The 18,495-nt window shown below is 44.8% G+C and overlaps 1 protein-coding gene and 1 long non-coding RNA gene across 2 annotated transcripts in view; one reads left to right on the forward strand and one right to left on the reverse strand.

Annotated features, from left to right (window-relative positions):
• The window catches only part of LOC112244109 (complement C1r subcomponent), a 7,698-nt gene extending 3,130 nt beyond the window's left edge, over positions 1-4,568 (reverse strand). The window contains exons 1-5 of the mRNA XM_042308665.1: positions 4,431-4,568; positions 3,757-3,970; positions 3,458-3,641; positions 1,786-1,926; positions 1,480-1,685 (exon numbers count right to left, since the gene is read on the reverse strand). Coding sequence (XP_042164599.1) covers positions 1,480-1,685; positions 1,786-1,926; positions 3,458-3,641; positions 3,757-3,970; positions 4,431-4,456 — 771 coding nt within the window. The 5' untranslated portion in view covers positions 4,457-4,568. The remainder of the gene's footprint in view (positions 1-1,479; positions 1,686-1,785; positions 1,927-3,457; positions 3,642-3,756; positions 3,971-4,430) is intronic.
• A 67-nt stretch (positions 4,569-4,635) lies between these two features.
• On the forward strand, positions 4,636-17,373 carry LOC121841315. Its single transcript, XR_006080286.1, has 4 exons — positions 4,636-4,757; positions 4,979-5,038; positions 9,227-9,361; positions 17,333-17,373. It is a non-coding gene; the product is annotated as an uncharacterized LOC121841315 (long non-coding RNA).
• The last annotated feature ends 1,122 nt before the right edge of the window (positions 17,374-18,495 follow it).

An 18,495-nucleotide genomic window follows, 5' to 3' on the forward strand; every position in this document is an offset into this window, starting at 1 on the left:
TGCTGTCCTGAACACACACACACATGCATGAACACACACATGAACAAACACACACATGCAATACTCAATACTTAACATTAATGTACTCTATGCAGTGCTGAGGACATTAAAAACATGTAACCAGTGGTCAGGGCATTGTACAGTGTTACCTGTAACCAGTGGGCAGGGCATTGTACAGTGTTACCTGTAACCAGTGGGCAGGGCATTGTACAGTGTTACCTGTAACCAGTGGGCAGGGCATTGTACAGTGTTACCTGTAACCAGTGGGCAGGGCATTGTACAGTGTTACCTGTAACCAGTGGGCAGGGCATTGTACAGTGTTACCTGTAACCAGTGGGCAGGGCATTGTATAGTGTTACCTGTAACCAGTGGGCAGGGCATTGTACAGTGTTACCTGTAACCAGTGGGCAGGGCATTGTACAGTGTTACCTGTAACCAGTGGGCAGGGCATTGTACAGTGTTACCTGTAACCAGTGGGCAGGGCATTGTACAGTGTTACCTGTAACCAGTGGGCAGGGCATTGTATAGTGTTACCTGTAACCAGTGGTCAGGGCATTGTATAGTGTTACCTGTAACCAGTGGTAAGGGCATTGTACAGTGTTACCTGTAACCAGTGGGCAGGGCATTGTACAGTGTTACCTGTAACCAGTGGGCAGGGCATTGTACAGTGTTACCTGTAACCAGTGGGCAGGGCATTGTACAGTGTTACCTGTAACCAGTGGGCAGGGCATTGTATAGTGTTACCTGTAACCAGTGGGCAGGGCATTGTATAGTGTTACCTGTAACCAGTGGTCAGGGCATTGTGCAGTGTTACCTGTAACCAGTGGTCAGGGCATTGTGCAGTGTTACCTGTAACCAGTGGTCAGGGCATTGTATAGTGTTACCTGTAACCAGTGGGCAGGGCATTGTATAGTGTTACCTGTAACCAGTGGTCAGGGCATTGTATAGTGTTACCTGTAACCAGTGGTAAGGGCAGTGTACAGTGTTACCTGTAACCAGTGGTCAGGGCATTGTACAGTGTTACCTGTAACCAGTGGTCAGGGCATTGTATAGTGTTACCTGTAACCAGTGGTCAGGGCATTGTATAGTGTTACCTGTAACCAGTGGTAAGGGCAGTGTACAGTGTTACCTGTAACCAGTGGTCAGGGCATTGTACAGTGTTACCTGTAACCAGTGGTAAGGGCAGTGTACAGTGTTACCTGTAACCAGTGGTCAGGGCAGTGTACAGTGTTACCTGTAACCAGTGGTCAGGGCATTGTACAGTGTTACCTGTAACCAGTGGTCAGGGCATTGTATAGTGTTACCTGTAACCAGTGGTCAGGGCATTGTACAGTGTTACCTGTAACCAGTGGTCAGGGCATTGTACAGTGTTACCTGTAACCAGTGGTCAGGGCATTGTATAGTGTTACCTGTAACCAGTGGTCAGGGCATTGTACAGTGTTACCTGTAGCCAGTGGTCGGGGCAGTGTACAGTGTTACCTGTAGCCAGTGGTAGAGGCAGCTGGGTCCATTCTGGGTGCCTATGTGCTCTATGTGGAAGCTGTCAGTGAAGTTGAGGGTGACGATGAACCCAGGCTCCACAGAGATGACATACTGACAGGCCAGGCCGTGGGGTGATGGGTCAGGGTAGCCTGGGCTGGACAGAGTCCCCTCTGGTTCATCAAATATACCCCCACCACAGGACACTGGGGGAGAGAGAGATGTCCACAAGATGTGTAGGACTACAATACACACACACACACACACACGCACACACGCACACAGATAGAGAGTAGATGTACTCACAGACACAGGTGCGCTGGTCAGGGCGGAGCTCGTAGCCATGGCGACAGGAGCACATGTAAGAGCCCAGGGTGTTGTGGCAGATCTGGGAGCAGAGTGGACCAGAACCATCCTCAGGGTCTGGAGCTGAACACTCATCTATGTCTGGGAGAGGGATGGAGAGAGGGATGGAGAAGAGAGATGGAGGGAAGGAGAGAGAGATGGAGAAGAGAGGTGGAGGGAAGGAGAGAGGGATGGAGAAGAGAGGTGGAGGGAAGGAGAGAGAGGTGGAGGGATGGAGAAGAGAGGTGGAGGGAAGGAGAGAGAGGTGGAGGGATGGAGAGAGGGATGGAGAAGAGAGGTGGAAGGATGGAGAGAGAGATGGAGAAGAGAGGTGGAGGGAAGGAGAGAGAGATGAAGAGAGGTGGAGGGAAGGAGAGAGAGGTGGAGGGATGGAGAGAGAGATGGAGAAGAGAGGTGGAGGGATGGAGAGAGAGGTGGAGGGATGGAGAGAGAGATGGAGAAGAGAGGTGGAGGGATGGAGAGAGAGATGGAGAAGAGAGGTGGAGGGATGGAGAGAGAGATGGAGAAGAGAGGTGGAGGGAAGGAGAGAGAGATGAAGAGAGGTGGAGGGAAGGAGAGAGAGGTGGAGGGATGGAGAGAGAGATGGAGAAGAGAGGTGGAGGGATGGAGAGAGAGATGGAGGGAAGGAGAGAGAGATGAAGAGAGGTGGAGGGAAGGAGAGAGAGATGGAGAAGAGAGGTGGAGGGAAGGAGAGAGATGAAGAGAGGTGGAGGGAAGGAGAGAGGTGGAGGGATGGAGAGAGGGATGGGGAAGAGAGGTGGAGGGAAGGAGAGAGAGATGGAGAAGAGAGGTGGAGGGAAGGAGAGAGGGATGGAGAAGAGAGGTGGAGGGATTGAGAAGAGAGGTGGAGAAGAGAGGTGGAGGGATTGAGAAGAGAGGTGGAGGGAAGAGAGAGATGGAGAAGAGAGGTGGAGGGAAGGAGAGAGGGATGAGAAGAGAGGTGGAGGGAAGGAGAGAGGGATGGAGAAGAGAGGTGGAGGGATTGAGAAGAGGTGGAGGGAAGGAGAGAGAGATGGAGAAGAGAGGTGGAGGGAAGGAGAGAGGGATGGAGAAGAGAGGTGGAGGGATTGAGAAGAGAGGTGGAGAAGAGAGGTGGAGGGATTGAGAAGAGAGGTGGAGGGAAGGAGAGAGAGATGGAGAAGAGAGGTGGAGGGAAGGAGAGAGGGATGGAGAAGAGAGGTGGAGGGAAGGAGAGAGGGATGGAGAAGAGAGGTGGAGGGATTGAGAAGAGGTGGAGGGAAGGAGAGAGAGATGGAGAAGAGAGGTGGAGGGAAGGAGAGAGGGATGGAGAAGAGAGGTGGAGGGATTGAGAAGAGAGGTGGAGGGAAGGAGAGAGAGATGGAGAAGAGAGGTGGAGGGAAGGAGAGAGGGATGGAGAAGAGAGGTGGAGGGATTGAGAAGAGAGGTGGAGGGATGGAGAGAGAGATGGAGGGATGGAGAGAGAGATGGTGAAGAGAAGGAGATAGGTGGAGGGTGTGGCTTAGCATCACACCGTGATGTCACCTTCCCTGAGACTTTCCTGGGGTTTGTGGTTTAACAGTGTTGTACGGTTGTCTTGGATTATGTATTAATGTTGTGAGCAGGGCATCTGATCCTCTAGTGGGGTTGCTACCTTTGGCCTGATAATGGGCAGAGAAGCCGAGGTGCTGGTGTGGCTCAGGGTTCGTGTCGTCTGTCTGAAGGACCAGGGTGAGCCTGTTGCCTGGAGACAAGAGTGGCCGGTTGCCTGGGTGATGTCCATCAGCAGAATTCTCCTGACCACAGAACTTTGCAAGGACCTTCTTGTCATATAAAACCTGGAATGACAGAGTGAAGAAGGTTCTTGGACATATTCCAATATCGGTAAGAAACATTTAATACATCCTACGTTTTATAATAAGGTATCAAAGTGTTCTTTTGAAGTCCACTGACCGTGAGGGAGTCGTAGTAGCAGTCGGCTGACGGCTCGATGTCCAGGTGAGTGAAGCTGAGCTGGAGCTGGTAGCCCTCAGGTACACTGAGGTCCCACTGTTGTGACAGGGCAGCAGGGTACGGCTGGGGGAACTGGGGGGACTGGACTACCCCATGTAGGGCTGGCAGGGACCGGGCCAACCGCCAACACTCACACACAGACACACACAGCAGCCTGGAGCAGACCAACACAGGGAGAGAGGGCTGAGATGGGAGGTATAGGAGGAGTGTGTCACAACGAGGTAAATACAGCCCCTTGAAACATGTCTGTATGATGACTGATCAGATAGAGAGCTATTTTCTGATCTGTGACCAGGAAGCAGAAGAAAACATAACCTAATGATGATGTAGGAATCATATGTTCTTATCATCCTTCAAGATGAAGACTCAATAAAGGTTAAAACCACTGGTGTGCTGCGTAATGTAAACAAACAGGTTATACTTCATTTGAACTCTTTCTCAAACGTGCTAGTCACATGACACAATGTACTAGTAATGGAATAAACGGCATACACCTCCAGGGCAGCTGGTCTGATTATGACAACTGACTTTACACACTCACTTAAGCAGTTGTTGTTTACGTTCACTTAGCTATAGCCAATGGGTTCAAGTACAGTGTAACCAAATAAACTCACCAGATGAACGGATGGGTCCAGTCCATGTTGAAGGTCCTGGCTACAAATGTTTCTGTTGTTATTGTTTTACTGTTGTGTGGCTATTGCTCACATGTATTAGACTTGAATTCCCTGCAGTCTGTGTGTCCCAATAGAGACCTATGGTGAGGTATTATGCTAGACTACGAGTCTAAAAGTCATGTTAAAACCTGCTCTGTTTGACTTGGCTGAACTAGACGAATGAGAAAGGGGGATGAGAGAGAGGGAGAGAGAGAGAGTGAAAGGGCCCGAGAGACAGAGTATTGGTGGTGGTGGAGTTAAAAGACTACAATTGACCAGTTCTTAAAGGTAAAACCTTTTTTTTAACGTTAATGTCGAAATTGAAACCTATAAAAGACAGAATGCATATCTACCAGATGTTGGAGGGGGGATGGGGCGCGGGGGCGCGGGGGTAGAGGGGGAGGAAGGGGCAGAAAAGGGGAGGGAGGAGAGAGAGAGAGGGGGAGGAAAGTGTGTTCAGTGCTCTTCCTGTAAATTCTGTTTGAATAGTTTGTTTTGTTTACACACAGGGACAAACTCCATGCTGGTCTGGGGATGTCAGTTCAGGTCACATGATGCAGGGATGTACTGTAAGTGCTGCTAAGAACACACTGTACACAACACTATCCACTATAGCATTCAGATGATCTACCTTTTTTAAACTACATCCCTGGTCATGTGTAGTTATGGGATATGACAGCCTACAGTATGTTAGATAGATGAGACCCTGATGTTGGCAGCTTAGCTGTGGAAACGTTGGTATTTGTTGCATCGGAGCCTCGGAAATGCGTCCAGCTTTTCTTTTCTAAGACTACAGTGTGTAAATGCAATATTAGTCATATATTGTGAGATTAATTTGGAAGTGTGTAAAATAAATAGAGGTTCCATGTTTAATGGACACAAAAAGCGAGATGCTGAGAGAACAGATGTCATTGATTGCCACTACAACTTATATTGGTCTAGTTTCTCCTTCATGGTCTTCTTGATCAAGCAGATGTAGTTAGCCACATGGGTATTTACCCCATATTGGCCAGGTCATAGACATCCCTTTGCCCAGCTAATGATCCCTGCTGACCAAAAATGTTCAGCCTCCTTCAGGACGTACACCCCTCCGTTGTCCACTGTACATTTAGACTTGACCCCCTCAGGTAACCCGGCACAGAACAAGTCCCCAGTTGTGTCCGCTATCGTTCAGGGCAACAGCAGCTCTGCACGTTTCCTGATCCACCACAGGAAGCTGGACATATCGGAGCTTATTGGAGATTTTCATGACTCCTACACCAAACCCTAGAGATAAAGAGGAAGGGAGGGAAGTTTTCGTGAGAAACCCGATTTTTGAGATGTCTCCTGTTCTGACAAACAGCACTGTAGCCCTGACACTTTCCAGCTCAGATGTGGAAGGCCATTCGTCCTAGGCGGATATGATGGATTGAGACCCAGCCCATAGAAATAAACTGATATCTCTAGTTTAAACAGACAGATTTTGATGGAGTGCGTCAAATGACTCTTAAGGATTATGACAGAATGTTCAAAGTCGTTTTTTTCTTCAATATTTTTCTTAAAGTTAAGCACTCAAAATGGCACCCAATTGGTGGAACAACACTCCTATTAACATTTTTCCAGACAGTATTGGTAGTTTACAAGACAGTAGCAGGAGTTTGCTTAGAATTCACAACTTTCCTGCACACTTCCTGACTTTCCTTCAATGAAAGTCTCATGGTTAGCTACTTCAGGAAGAATGTATTACGGCTCATTGCAGTGGTGTTGAATGACAGAGGTACTGGTTCTGAGAGGCAGATATTAACGTCACCCCTCCATTCAGCAACGGTTTAGCGATGGTTCAGGTTCCCCACAGCAAATCACTATAGAAGAGACTGGAACCAAAAACTAAAATCAAATCAGATGTTATTTGTCACATGCACTGAATACAACTGGTGTAAACTTTACAGTGAAATTCTTGCTTATGAGCCCTTCCCAACGATGCAGTTGAAAAAAATTATAGTAAAAAGAAAAATAGCAACACAAGAGGAATAAAATACACAAGAACGGAGCTATATACAGGGAGTTCTAGTATAGCTAGACCCATCTGGACAAGAGGAATACCTATGTGAGAATGCTGTTCATCGACTACAGCTCGGCATTCAACACCATAGTACCCTCCAAGCTCGTCATCAAGCTCGAGACCCTGGGTCTCGACCCCGCCCTGTGCAACTGGGTACTGGACTTCCTGACGGGCCGCCCCCAGGTGGTGAGGGTAGGCAACAACATCTCCTCCCCGCTGATCCTCAACACTGGGGCCCCACAAGGGTGCGTTCTGAGCCCTCTCCTGTACTCCCTGTTCACCCACGACTGCGTGGCCATGCACGCCTCCAACTCAATCATCAAGTTTGCGGACGACACAACAGTGGTAGGCTTGATTACCAACAACGACGAGACAGCCTACAGGGAGGAGGTGAGGGCCCTCGGAGTGTGGTGTCAGGAAAATAACCTCACACTCAACGTCAACAAAACTAAGGAGATGATTGTGGACTTCAGGAAACAGCAGAGGGAACACCCCCATCCACATTGATGGAACAGTAGTGGAGAGGGTAGCAAGTTTTAAGTTCCTCGGCATACACATCACAGACAAACTGAATTGGTCCACTCACACAGACAGCATCGTGAGGAAGGCGCAGCAGCGCCTCTTCAACCTCAGGAGGCTGAAGAAATTCGGCTTGTCACCAATAGCACTCACAAACTTCTACAGATGCACAATCGAGAGCATCCTGGCGGGCTGTATCACCGCCTGGTATGGCAACTGCACCGCCCTCAACCGTAAGGCTCTCCAGAGGGTAGTGAGGTCTGCACAACGCATCACCGGGGGCAAACTACCTGCCCTCCAGGACACCTACACCACCCGATGCTACAGGAAGGCCATAAAGATCATCAAGGACATCAACCACCCGAGCCACTGCCTGTTCACCCCGCTGTCATCCAGAAGGCGAGGTCAGTACAGGTGCATCAAAGCTGGGACCGAGAGACTGAAAAACAGCTTCTATCTCAAGGCCATCAGACTGTTAAACAGCCACCACTAACATTGAGTGGCTACTGCCAACACACTGTCAATGACACTGACTCTACTCCAGCCACTTTAATCATGGGAATTGATGGGAAATGATGTAAATATATCACTAGCCACTTTAAACAATGCTACCTTATATAATGTTACTTACCCTACATTGTTCATCTCATATGCATACGTTGATACTGTACTCTATATCATCGACTGCATCCTTATGTAATACATGTATCACTAGCCACTTTAACTATGCCACTTGGTTTACATACTTATCTCATATGTATATACTGTACTCGATATCATCTACTGTATCTTGCCTATGCTGCTCTGTACCATCACTCATTCATATATCCTTATGTACATATTCTTTATCCCCTTACACTGTGTATAAGACAGTAGTTTTTTTGGAATTGTTAGTTAGATTACTTGCTCGTTATTACTGCATTGTCGGAACTAGAAGCACAAGCATTTCGCTACACTCGCATTAACATCTGCTAACCATGTGTATGTGACAAATAAAATTTGATTTGATTTAGTACCAGATCAATGTGCAGGGGTACAAGGTATTTGAGGTCGATATGTACATGAAGGCAGGGTAAAGTGACTGGGCATCAGGATAGAGTAAAATAAAGAACGGAGTAGCAGGAGCATATGATGAGTGTAAAAGTGTGTATTTTTGGTTATTGAAAAGATATTTCACATCGGTTTAGATGGTACAGTGCTTGTTTTGTCACGTAAACTGAGATTAGGCGAACTACTAGAATTTTTGCAACCAGGAAATGACAGAGCAATTCCTGCATATTTCACCTTTAACTCTTCAGGTGCCTTCAGCACACAGATAAGACATAATGGAATTGTATTTCATTCTCACCTACAGAATACTGTCCCTTAACATTAAATAAAAGAAAATGAAGGAAATCAGTCAATTGAAATAAATTCATTAGGCCCTAATCTATCGCTTTCAATGACTGGGCAGGGGTGATACGATACAATGGAAAAATGGACTGTCGTCACTGCTGATTAAGTGTATATCTTAAGTGTGACTAATTTTCCCTGTCCAAAGGTGTTGGAGACAACAATGTGGAAAACCTCATCCAGTCTCCACCCCTTGAGGCCACCTCTCTCCATATTCACCTTGAATACAACAATGTAAACTATGACCATAACATCGCCCTGATCCATCTAAAAAATCCAATCACGCTCATATCATGCCACTGTGTCTGCCAGCAAAGGACGCTAAATACCTGATAGGTCAGATTGGGTAAGCATAGGTCAACTAAAACAGTAAACTACGAATATCTAGCAGGGATCGTCAGTTGGGGGATTGACTGTGGACAGCCTTGAAAAAATATGGGATCTACACGCGTGTGGCTAACGACGTAGACTGGATCAAAAATACCATAGAGGATGAAGATTCTAAAACATTCTAAAATATAACTATTATAGATGTGTTTGTGTGTTTTAATGTTTTGTGCGAGTGCTTTGACTGTGTTATTGTATAATAATAATAATGTGGAATCTGCTGTTGCTTCTGATGATGATGATGATGAGCATGCTCATGTTAATGACAACAATTGTGATAACAACGGCAAAGATGATAATGACTACTACTTTATAACTTGCTCATACAGCTCCATATTTCAAGATACCAAACCATCCCTCTCTAGGGTAAAGATGATGATGATGATGGTCATGATGTTTCTTTCTCTCTCCTCTGCAGTAATTGACTGTGGGGAACCCGAACCGTTGCTGAATGGAGGGGTGACGTTCATATCTAGCTCTCAGAACCAGCATCTCTCAGTCATTTAGTACCACTGCAATGAGCTGTACTACACTCTCTCTAAAAGAGTTAATGGTGAGACTTTTTACGATCATATATTTTTAACAATGTGAAGTCCATAATGAACCCTCTGAGTCCCATCTTTTTATTACATTTCAATATTAAATATAGCTGCAAGCAGCAATGAACAGGGTTCACGGGATGATAGAAAGGACACAAGATCAGTTGGATAACAAAGCAAGCACCCAATCATATAGGAACTATCTTCCTTTATGTGCAATCAGTAAAAGCGATACCATATTTATCTCTCAATACCACAAGGTTTTTTTTGTGTTTTTTTTTTTCACCTTTATTTATCCAGGTAGGCCAGTTGAGAATGATGCAAGTAAGTTGGTTATCTTCCTCAAATGATTAGAGGCTAATTCAATGAGTCTTATTACCATATCTTGAGTCAATCTGATTTATGGTTCATGAGAAGAGGATTTGTAGAGTATTTTTAGCATTAGCATGTGTGCTAACGTGCATCTATAGGTACACTGCGCCATATTTGTATGCAGCAACAATTTTTTCTCAAAATCATTAAAGATTGATGTAATGAGTCTAAATTGAAAATCTGGAGCTAATCTGATGTATTGTTCATGAGAAGAAGATGAATGCAGCATTAACGAAGATGATGAATGCAGCATTTTAGCATTAACGTTACATATGCAAAGAATGAGTTGTTAAATGTGAAGACAGTTGAATGCATTCAGTTGAACAACTGACTAGGTATCTCCCTTTCCCTTTCCCTAATAGTTTCTTTGTTTTTTGAGAAATCAATACCAAATTCAGTGTGGTTCATCTTACACTCTCAGGAAAAAAAGGTGTTATCTAGAACCTAAAAGTGCTCTTCATCTGTCCATAGGAGAACCCTTTTGAAGAATCCTTTTTGGTTCCAGGTAGAACCCTTTCCACAGAGGGTTCTACATGGAACACAAAAGAGTCCTACCTGGAACCAAAAAGGATTATACCTGGAACCAAAAAGGGTTATCCTTTGGGGACAGCCGAAGAACCATTTTGGAATGCCTTTTTCTAAGAGTGTAGGGATGTCCATGATAGCATTGACAAGTTTCAAGTTGATAGGCCTCTCTGGATTGGGTTTTACAGTGGTTTAAATGGACATGTAAAATGTGTGTCAATAACTCAATAATTAGTCAATAACTTTTGACTATCCCTTAGCTAACTTAAGGTATATACCATGGGCATACATTCCAAATTTAGTGTCATTTGATCCTATCATTAATGATTTTAAAGTATTTTTTAGCATATTTTAGCATATTAGCAAATGTGCTAATATGCGTCTACTGGTATAGTGTGGCCATCTTTGAATGTATCACTGTTATTTTCTCAAAGTTGTTAGGGACTATTGTGATGAGTGCAAAAATCAAATTTGGAGTGAATCTGACCTTTAGTCCATGAGAAGATGTTTTATGGTTATTTTAAGCATTAGCGTTACATAGTAAAAAAGTGATATATGTGCAGTAATAGTGGAATGATCGTGTTTTACATTATTACTTACCCACCAGAGTTGTCATTGGCTGTGATATCCGCCTATTGATTTCTCCCACCGGAGTGGCATCTGTCATCAAAATGAGAAAGATGTTCTGACTTTGTGGCTTTGTTATTTATTGGAAATCACGCTGTAATTCCCTGTTTGCTGAAAGTCTACACTTCGCTCAATTTCAATTTAAATGAGAAAACAAGCTGAATACTGTAGAGAATCATTGTACCTCCCTGGCGGAGAATAACTCTTAGTTGTTGTGAATTTGTTAGATTACTTGTTAGATATTACTGCATTGTCGTAACTAGAAGCACAAGCATTTCACTGCACTCGCATTAACATCTGTTTTATCCTAGAGGCCAACCCATGTGTATGTGACCAATAACATTTGCAACCTCTCAACTTGCTCCACTACAGCCCCATCGATGAGAATAGGGGCGTGCTCGGTCCTCCTTTTCCTGTCATCCACATTCATCTCCTTTGATTGCTAAAAGTCTACACTTTGCTCAATTTCAGTTGAAATTAGAAAACAAGCACTGAATACTGTTGGTAATCATTGTACCTCCCTTGCGGAGAATCACTCTTGAGCCTTTTACGTTTGGTTTTGGCCCACCAGCTTCAAACAGCTGTTAAATCTATTTTTTTGCAATTGAAAATACATTTCACAGCAATTACAACATTCTAATGACACTCTTTCAATGTACAGCGGAGCCTAGAGGTAAGAGCGTTGGACTGGTAACCGAAAGGTTGCAAGATCGAATCCCCGAGCTGACAAGCTACAAATCTGTCGTTCTGCCCCTGAACAAGGCAGTTAACCCACTGTTCCTAGGCTGTCATTGACAATAAGAATTTGTTCTTAACTGACTTGCCTCATAAAATAAAGGTAAAATAAAAAATAGCTAGTTTCACATGCTCATTGGTCACAAAGTGGAACGATGATCAGAACAACTATATGATTCTCCAATGTATCCCAGGTATCTCATAATAAATATGTACCCTCCTTAAAGGGAAAGGAGAACATTTTGAAATGAGATACGGCAAGAAGACAATTTGTGTTTCTAAGTGTTTTACAAAAGAATGAATGGATGTGAGTGTTCCTTAGTCAACTGTCACTGTCAAATCAAATCAAATGTTATGGGTCACATACACATGGTTAGCAGTTATTGTGAGTGTAGCTGTCTATGTGTGCCTCTTGTGTCCCTCTTTGTCCCTAGTGTGTGGACTTCTTACAGTGAACCACCCAGGGATTGTAAGGATTGTTGGGGGAAAGCCAGCACCAGCTGGATGCTTCCCCTGGCAGGTGTTGCTGATAGTAAATGGTAGAGGAGGAGGGATAGTTATCGGGGACCACTGGATCATGACTGCAGCACATGTGCTGAATGGAAATACCAGGGATGAAGATAAGGTGAGGCGATTGTGTTAATAAAAATAGCAGCATGGGTCATCTTTCTGACTTGGCTGCTCATCTGGGTTTGTGCTTGATATTAGAGGTCTTCACAAGTCCAAAAAGCTGTACCTGTTCTGAAATGAACCCGGGGCTTTCCCACCCAGACCCGATATGCATAAATAAATGTTTTAAATACAAAGACCCGTTCCGAACGGACCTGAGGACAACTAGACCCTTTTTGTATAGACTTGGTCTGATCCAGACCGGGTCCGATTATTTTTTTATGTACTTTATTAACCGGAGCTGATAAAGTGCAAGAGGAGAGAGAGAGGTGCCACTCTAGCAAGTGGGGGAGGGGCCTTACTGTGAACGAGTGACACTGTGAGCAGGGAGTGAGAGACTAGAGACAGCAACCAACCTAGCTGACTCGCTCTATAGTAGACTAACTGCTGCCATAGCTAGGATATTTATCAGCAAATATGATTACGTAGTACCTGTCTTGACTGCATCAACCCGGGAGAAGCTAGTTAAGCCAGCTAACGTTAGCTAGCTAGGCTAATTGAGGCTGCAGGGCAAATAACAACTACTCCTTTCAGAATATTAAGTAGCGGCCCGCCTGTTTACTCTTGGTCGTTGTAGCCTATCCTTCTCGTTTAACTTTTAATTCTGTCATTTTAATTCCATTTTCCATTGATTAGATATTTCCTAACTATTGCCCCACACGGAGGCTATATGACTGTAGCCCATTGGCACTTTAAAGACTTTAGATTGGCCAAGAACAAGAACACGTACCACTTTCGTGAAAGCAAGAGCAGCAGCATAAATGTCTCTCTCTCTCTCTCTCTCTCTCTCTCTCTCTCTTGATTTTACCACTTCAGCTCGGTTTTGTGGCAGTCGATGCAGGCTACTTGACAGAAGGTTGTGGGTTTGCTTGCCGTGCGGTAGTAGAGAGTCAGTCTATGACTAGGGTGGCTGGAGTTTTTGACCATTTTTAGGGCCTTCCTCTGACACCTCCTGGTATAGAGGTCCTGGATGGCAGGAAGCTTTGCCCCAGTGATGTACCCTCTATAGTGCCTTGTGGTTGGAGCCCGAGCAGTTGCCATACCAGGCGGTGATGCAACCAGTCAGTTATGCTCTCGATGGTGCAGCTGTAGAACTTTCTGAGGATCTGAGGACCCATGCCAAATCTTTTCAGTCTCCTGAGGGGGAAGAGGCTTTGTTATGCCCTCTTCACGACTGTCTTGTTGTGTTTGAACCTTGGACAGAGATGGTCGTCTTGCCTTGAGTCCTAGGAAACTATGCAGTTGTTTGTTTTTTATGTATTATTTCTTACATTGTTAGCCCAGAAAATCTCAAGTGTTATTACATACAGCCGGGAAGAACTATGGGATATAAAAGCGATGTCAACTTACCAACATTACGACCAGGAATACGTCTTTTCCGAAGCGGATCCTTTGTTCAGACCTCCACCCTGGACATGGGATCTTATCCTAGAGGCCGACACAAAACAACGCGGTTGCTGAAGGAGAGGCAGACGGAGCGGCCTACTGGTCAGACTCAGAAGGCGAGCACACCATCCACCGCTTCCAAGCATATTACTCGCCAATGTCCAATCTCTAGATATCAAGGTGGACGAAATTAGGGCACGAGTTGCCTTCCGGAGAGACATCAGAGATTGTACCATTCTTTGTTTCACTGAAACATGGCTCACTCGGGATATGTTGTCAGAGTCGGTACAGCCAACCGGTTTCTTCATGCATCGCGCCGACAGAAACAAACATCTCTCTGGTTAAAAAAAGTATGCCTTATTATTAACGACGATTAACAATTCAGATTAACGACTAATCACAGCAACACGCAGGAACTCAAGTCCTTTTGTTCACCTGACATAGAATTCCTTACAATCAAATGCCGACTGCATTATCTTCCAAGAGAATTCTCTTAGATTATAGTCACAGCCGTGTATATTCCCCCAAGCAGATACCTCGTCGGCACTGAAAGAACTTCACTGGACTCTATGTAAACTGGAAAACATACATCCTGAGGCTGCATTTATTGTAGCTGGGAATTTTAACAAAGCTAACCTGAGAACAAGACTACCTAAATTCTATCAGTATATCGAATGCGTGACACGAGCTGGTTGCATTCTGGATAATTACTACGCATACAAAGCTCTCTCCTGCCCTGCCTTTGGCAAATCTGACCATGACTACATTTTGCTCCCAGCCTATAGTCAGAAACAGGAAACGCCCGTGCTCAGGTCTATCCAATGCTGGTCTGACCAATCGGATTCCACGCATCAAGATTGGTCAGGTGGACTGAGATATGTTCCGGACAGCTTCAGACAATAATATTGATGTATACACTGACTCGGTGAGCAAGTTTATTAGCAAGTTCATTAGAGATGTCGTACCCACTGTGACTATTAAAACCTTTCCTAACCAGAAACCTTGGATTGATGGCAGCATTTGCGCAAAACTGAAAGCGCGAACCACCGCTTTCAACCACCCGAACCACTGCCTGTTCACCCCACTATCATCCAGAAGGCGGGGTCAGTACAGGTGCATCAAAGCTGGGACCGAGAGGCTGAAAAACAGCTTCTATCTCAAGGCCATCAGACTGTTAAACAGCCACCACTAACATAGAGAGGCTGCTGCAAACATACAGTCTCAAATCTCTGGCCACTTTAATAAATTGACTTAATAAAGGTATCACTAGTCACTTTAAATGACGGCACTTTAATAATGTTTACATATCCTACATTATGTCATTTACAAATTATATTTGTCGCCAAACCCACAGGCTCCAGGTCATCTATACGTGTTTGCTAGGTAAAGCTCTGCCTTATCTCAGCTCACTGGTCACCATAGCAACACCCACCCGTAGCAGCTCTCCAGCAGGTAAATTTCACTGGTCTTCCCCAAAGCAAACACCTCTTTGGCCGCCTTTCTTTCCAGTTCTCTGCTGCCAATGACTGGAACGAATTGCAAAAATCACTGAAGTTGGAGACTTACATCTCCCTCACTAACTTTAAGCATCAGCTGTCAGAGCAGCTTACCGATCACTGCAGCTGTACACAGCCCATCTGTAAATAGCCCATCCAACCAGTACCTACCTCATCCCATATTTGTTTTTGTTTTTCTGCTCTTTTGCACACCAGTATTTCTACTTGCACATCCTCATCTACACATCTATCACTCCAGTGTTAATTGCTAAATTGTATTTACTTCACCACTATGGCCTATTTATTGCCTTACCTCCTTACTTCATTTGTACACACTGTACACAGATTTTTTTTATTGTGTTATTGACTGTACGTTTGTTTATCCCATGTGTAACTCTGTGTTGTTGTTTTTGTCACACTGCTTTGCTTTATCTTGGTCAGGTCGCAGTTGTAAATGAGAACTTGTTCTCAACTGGCCTATCTGGTTAAATAAAGGTGAAATAAAATACAATACAAAAAAACTAGTCTCGGATGTATATACTGTATTCTATACCATCTACTGCATCCTGCCTATGCCGCACGGCCATCGCTCATCCTTATATTTATATGTACATATTCCCATTCAATCCTTTACATTTGTGTATATAAGGTAGTTGTTGTGAATTTGTTAGATTACTTGTTAGATATTACTACATTGTCGTAACTAGAAGCACAAGCATTTCGCTACACTCGCATTAATAACTTCTTATGGCTGCAGGGGCAGTATTGAGTAGCTTGGATGAAAGGTGCCCAGAGTAAACGGCCTGCTTCTCAGTGTCAGTTGCTAATATATGCATAGCATTAGTAGTATTGGATAGAAAACACTCTGAAGTATCTAAAACTGTTTGAATGATGTCTGTGAGTATAACAGACCTCATATGGCAGGCAAAAACCTGAGAAGAAATCCAACCAGGAAGTGAGAAATCTGAGGTTGGTATATTTTCAACCCATTCCCTATTGAAATCCCATTGGGATATGAATGAAGATTCACTTCCTAGGGCTTCCACAACCGTCTATAGAAATTTTAATGAGGCTTCTACTGTGTTGAGAGAGATCTTCTGTTGGATCTGACAATTAATCTTGATGGTTGTACATTCGTCCCAAATCAAACTGTGAAGGACCTCTGCGTTACTCTAGATCGTGATCTCTCTTTTGACGAACATATCAAGACTATTTCAAGGACAGCTTTTTTCAATTTTCGTAACATTGCAAAAATCTGAAACTTTCTGTCCGAAAACGATGCAGAAAAGTTAATCCATGCTTTTGTGACTTCTAGATTAGACTACTGCAATGCTCTACTTTCCGGGTACCTGGATAAAGCACTAAATCATCTTCAGTTAGTACCTACACGTATGCTATGGTCACAAGACGCAGGCCTCCTTTCTGTCCCTAGAATTTTTAAGCAAACAACTGGAGGGCTTTCTCCTATAGAGCTCCATTTTTATGGAATGGTCTGTCTGTCCATGTGAGAGACGCAGACTCGGTCTCGACCTTTAAGTCTTTATTGAAGACTGATCTCTTCAGTAGGTCCTATGATTGAGTGTAGTCTGGCCCAGGGGTGTGAAGGTGAACGGAAAGGCACTGGAGCAACGAACCACCCTTGCTGTCTCTGTCTGGCCGGTTCCCCTCTCTCCACCGGGATTCTGTGCCTCTAACCCTATTAAGGGATGCTGAGTCTGGCTTACTGGCGCTCTTCCATCCCATCCCTAGGAGGGGTGTGTCACTTGAGTGGGTTGAGTCACTGACGTGATCTTCCTGTCCGGGTTTTCCGCCCCCACCTCAGGTTTGTGCCGTGGGGGAGATCTTCGTGGGCTATACTCAGCCTTGTCTCAGGGTAGTTAGTTGGTGGTTGAAGATATCCCTCTGGTGGTGTGGGGGCCGTGCTTTTGCAAAGTGGGTGGGGGTTATATCCTGCCTGTTTGGCCCTGTCCAGTGGTATCGTCGGACGGGGCCACAGTGTCTCCCCACCCTTCTTGCCTCAGCCTCAAGTATTTATGCTGCAATAGTTTATGTGTCGGGGGCTAGGGTCAGTTTGTTATATCTGGAGTACTTCTCCTGTCTTATCCGGTGTCCTGTATGAATTTTAAGTATGCTCTTTCTAATTCTCTCTCTCTCCCTCTCCCTCCCCTTCCGGAGGACCCGAGTCCTGGGACCATGCCTCAGAACTACCTGGCCTGATGACTCCTTGCTATCCTCAGTCCACCTGGTTGTGCTGCTCCAGTTTCAACTGTTCTGCCTGTGGCTATGGAACTCTGACCTGTTTACTGGATATGCTACCTTGTCCCGGACCTGTTGTTTTCGACTCTCTCACTCTACCGCACCTGCTGTCTCTAACTCTGAATGCTCTGCTATGAAAAGCCAACTGACATTTACTCCTGAGATGCTGACCTGTTGCACCCTCTACAACCACTGTGATTATTATTATTATTTGACCCTGCTGGTCATCTATGAACGTTTGAACATCTTGGCCATGTTCTGTTATAATCTCCACCCGGCACAGCCAGAAGAGGACTGGCCACCCCTTATAGCCTGGTTCCTCTCAATGTTTTTTCCTAGGTTCTGGCCTTCCTAGGGAGTTCTTCCTAGCCACCGTGCTTCTACAACTGCATTGCTTGCTGTTTTGTGTTTTAGGCTGGGTTTCTGTACAGCACTTTGATATAGCTGACGTATATCAGCTGATGTAAGAAGGGCTATATAAATAAATACATTTGATTTGATATTCTCATGCATCTCACGCTTGTTATTTCTGTTTGTCTGACTGTTTCTCTGTCTATTTGTTTATATTATTGACTCTCTCTTTCTCTTCATACTTTCCTTCTCTCTCGTTCTCTCTATTAATCTTGTGTCCCACCTTTCTCTCTCTATCTCTCCCACTTTTTGCCCCGCCCCCCCTTTCTCTCACTCTAGCTTTCTCTTTTCTCCCCCCTCTCTCTTTCTGTCTTCATCCTCTCCCCCAGCCTCTGTTTGTTCCTTCTGCCCCTCTGTGCCATGTCAATGCTCTTGGGGTGGATGGAGTCTCCAGGCTATCCTCTACAGGATAGGTGGGTCCCCCACGGGACTGTTGAGCTAACGTAGGCTAATGCGATTAGCATGAGGTTGTAAGTAACAAGAACATTTCCCAGGACATAGACTTATCTGATATAGGCAGAAAGCTTAAATTATTGTTAATCTAACTGCACTAACTCCAATTTACATTAGCTATTACAGTGAAAGAATACCATGCTATTGTTTGAGGAGAGTGCACAATTATGAACTTGAAAACGTATTAATAAACCAATTAGGCACATTTGGGCAGTCTT

This window comes from Oncorhynchus tshawytscha, linkage group LG03 (genome assembly GCF_018296145.1).
Source record: "Oncorhynchus tshawytscha isolate Ot180627B linkage group LG03, Otsh_v2.0, whole genome shotgun sequence".
NCBI classification, from domain to species: Eukaryota; Metazoa; Chordata; class Actinopteri; order Salmoniformes; family Salmonidae; genus Oncorhynchus; species Oncorhynchus tshawytscha.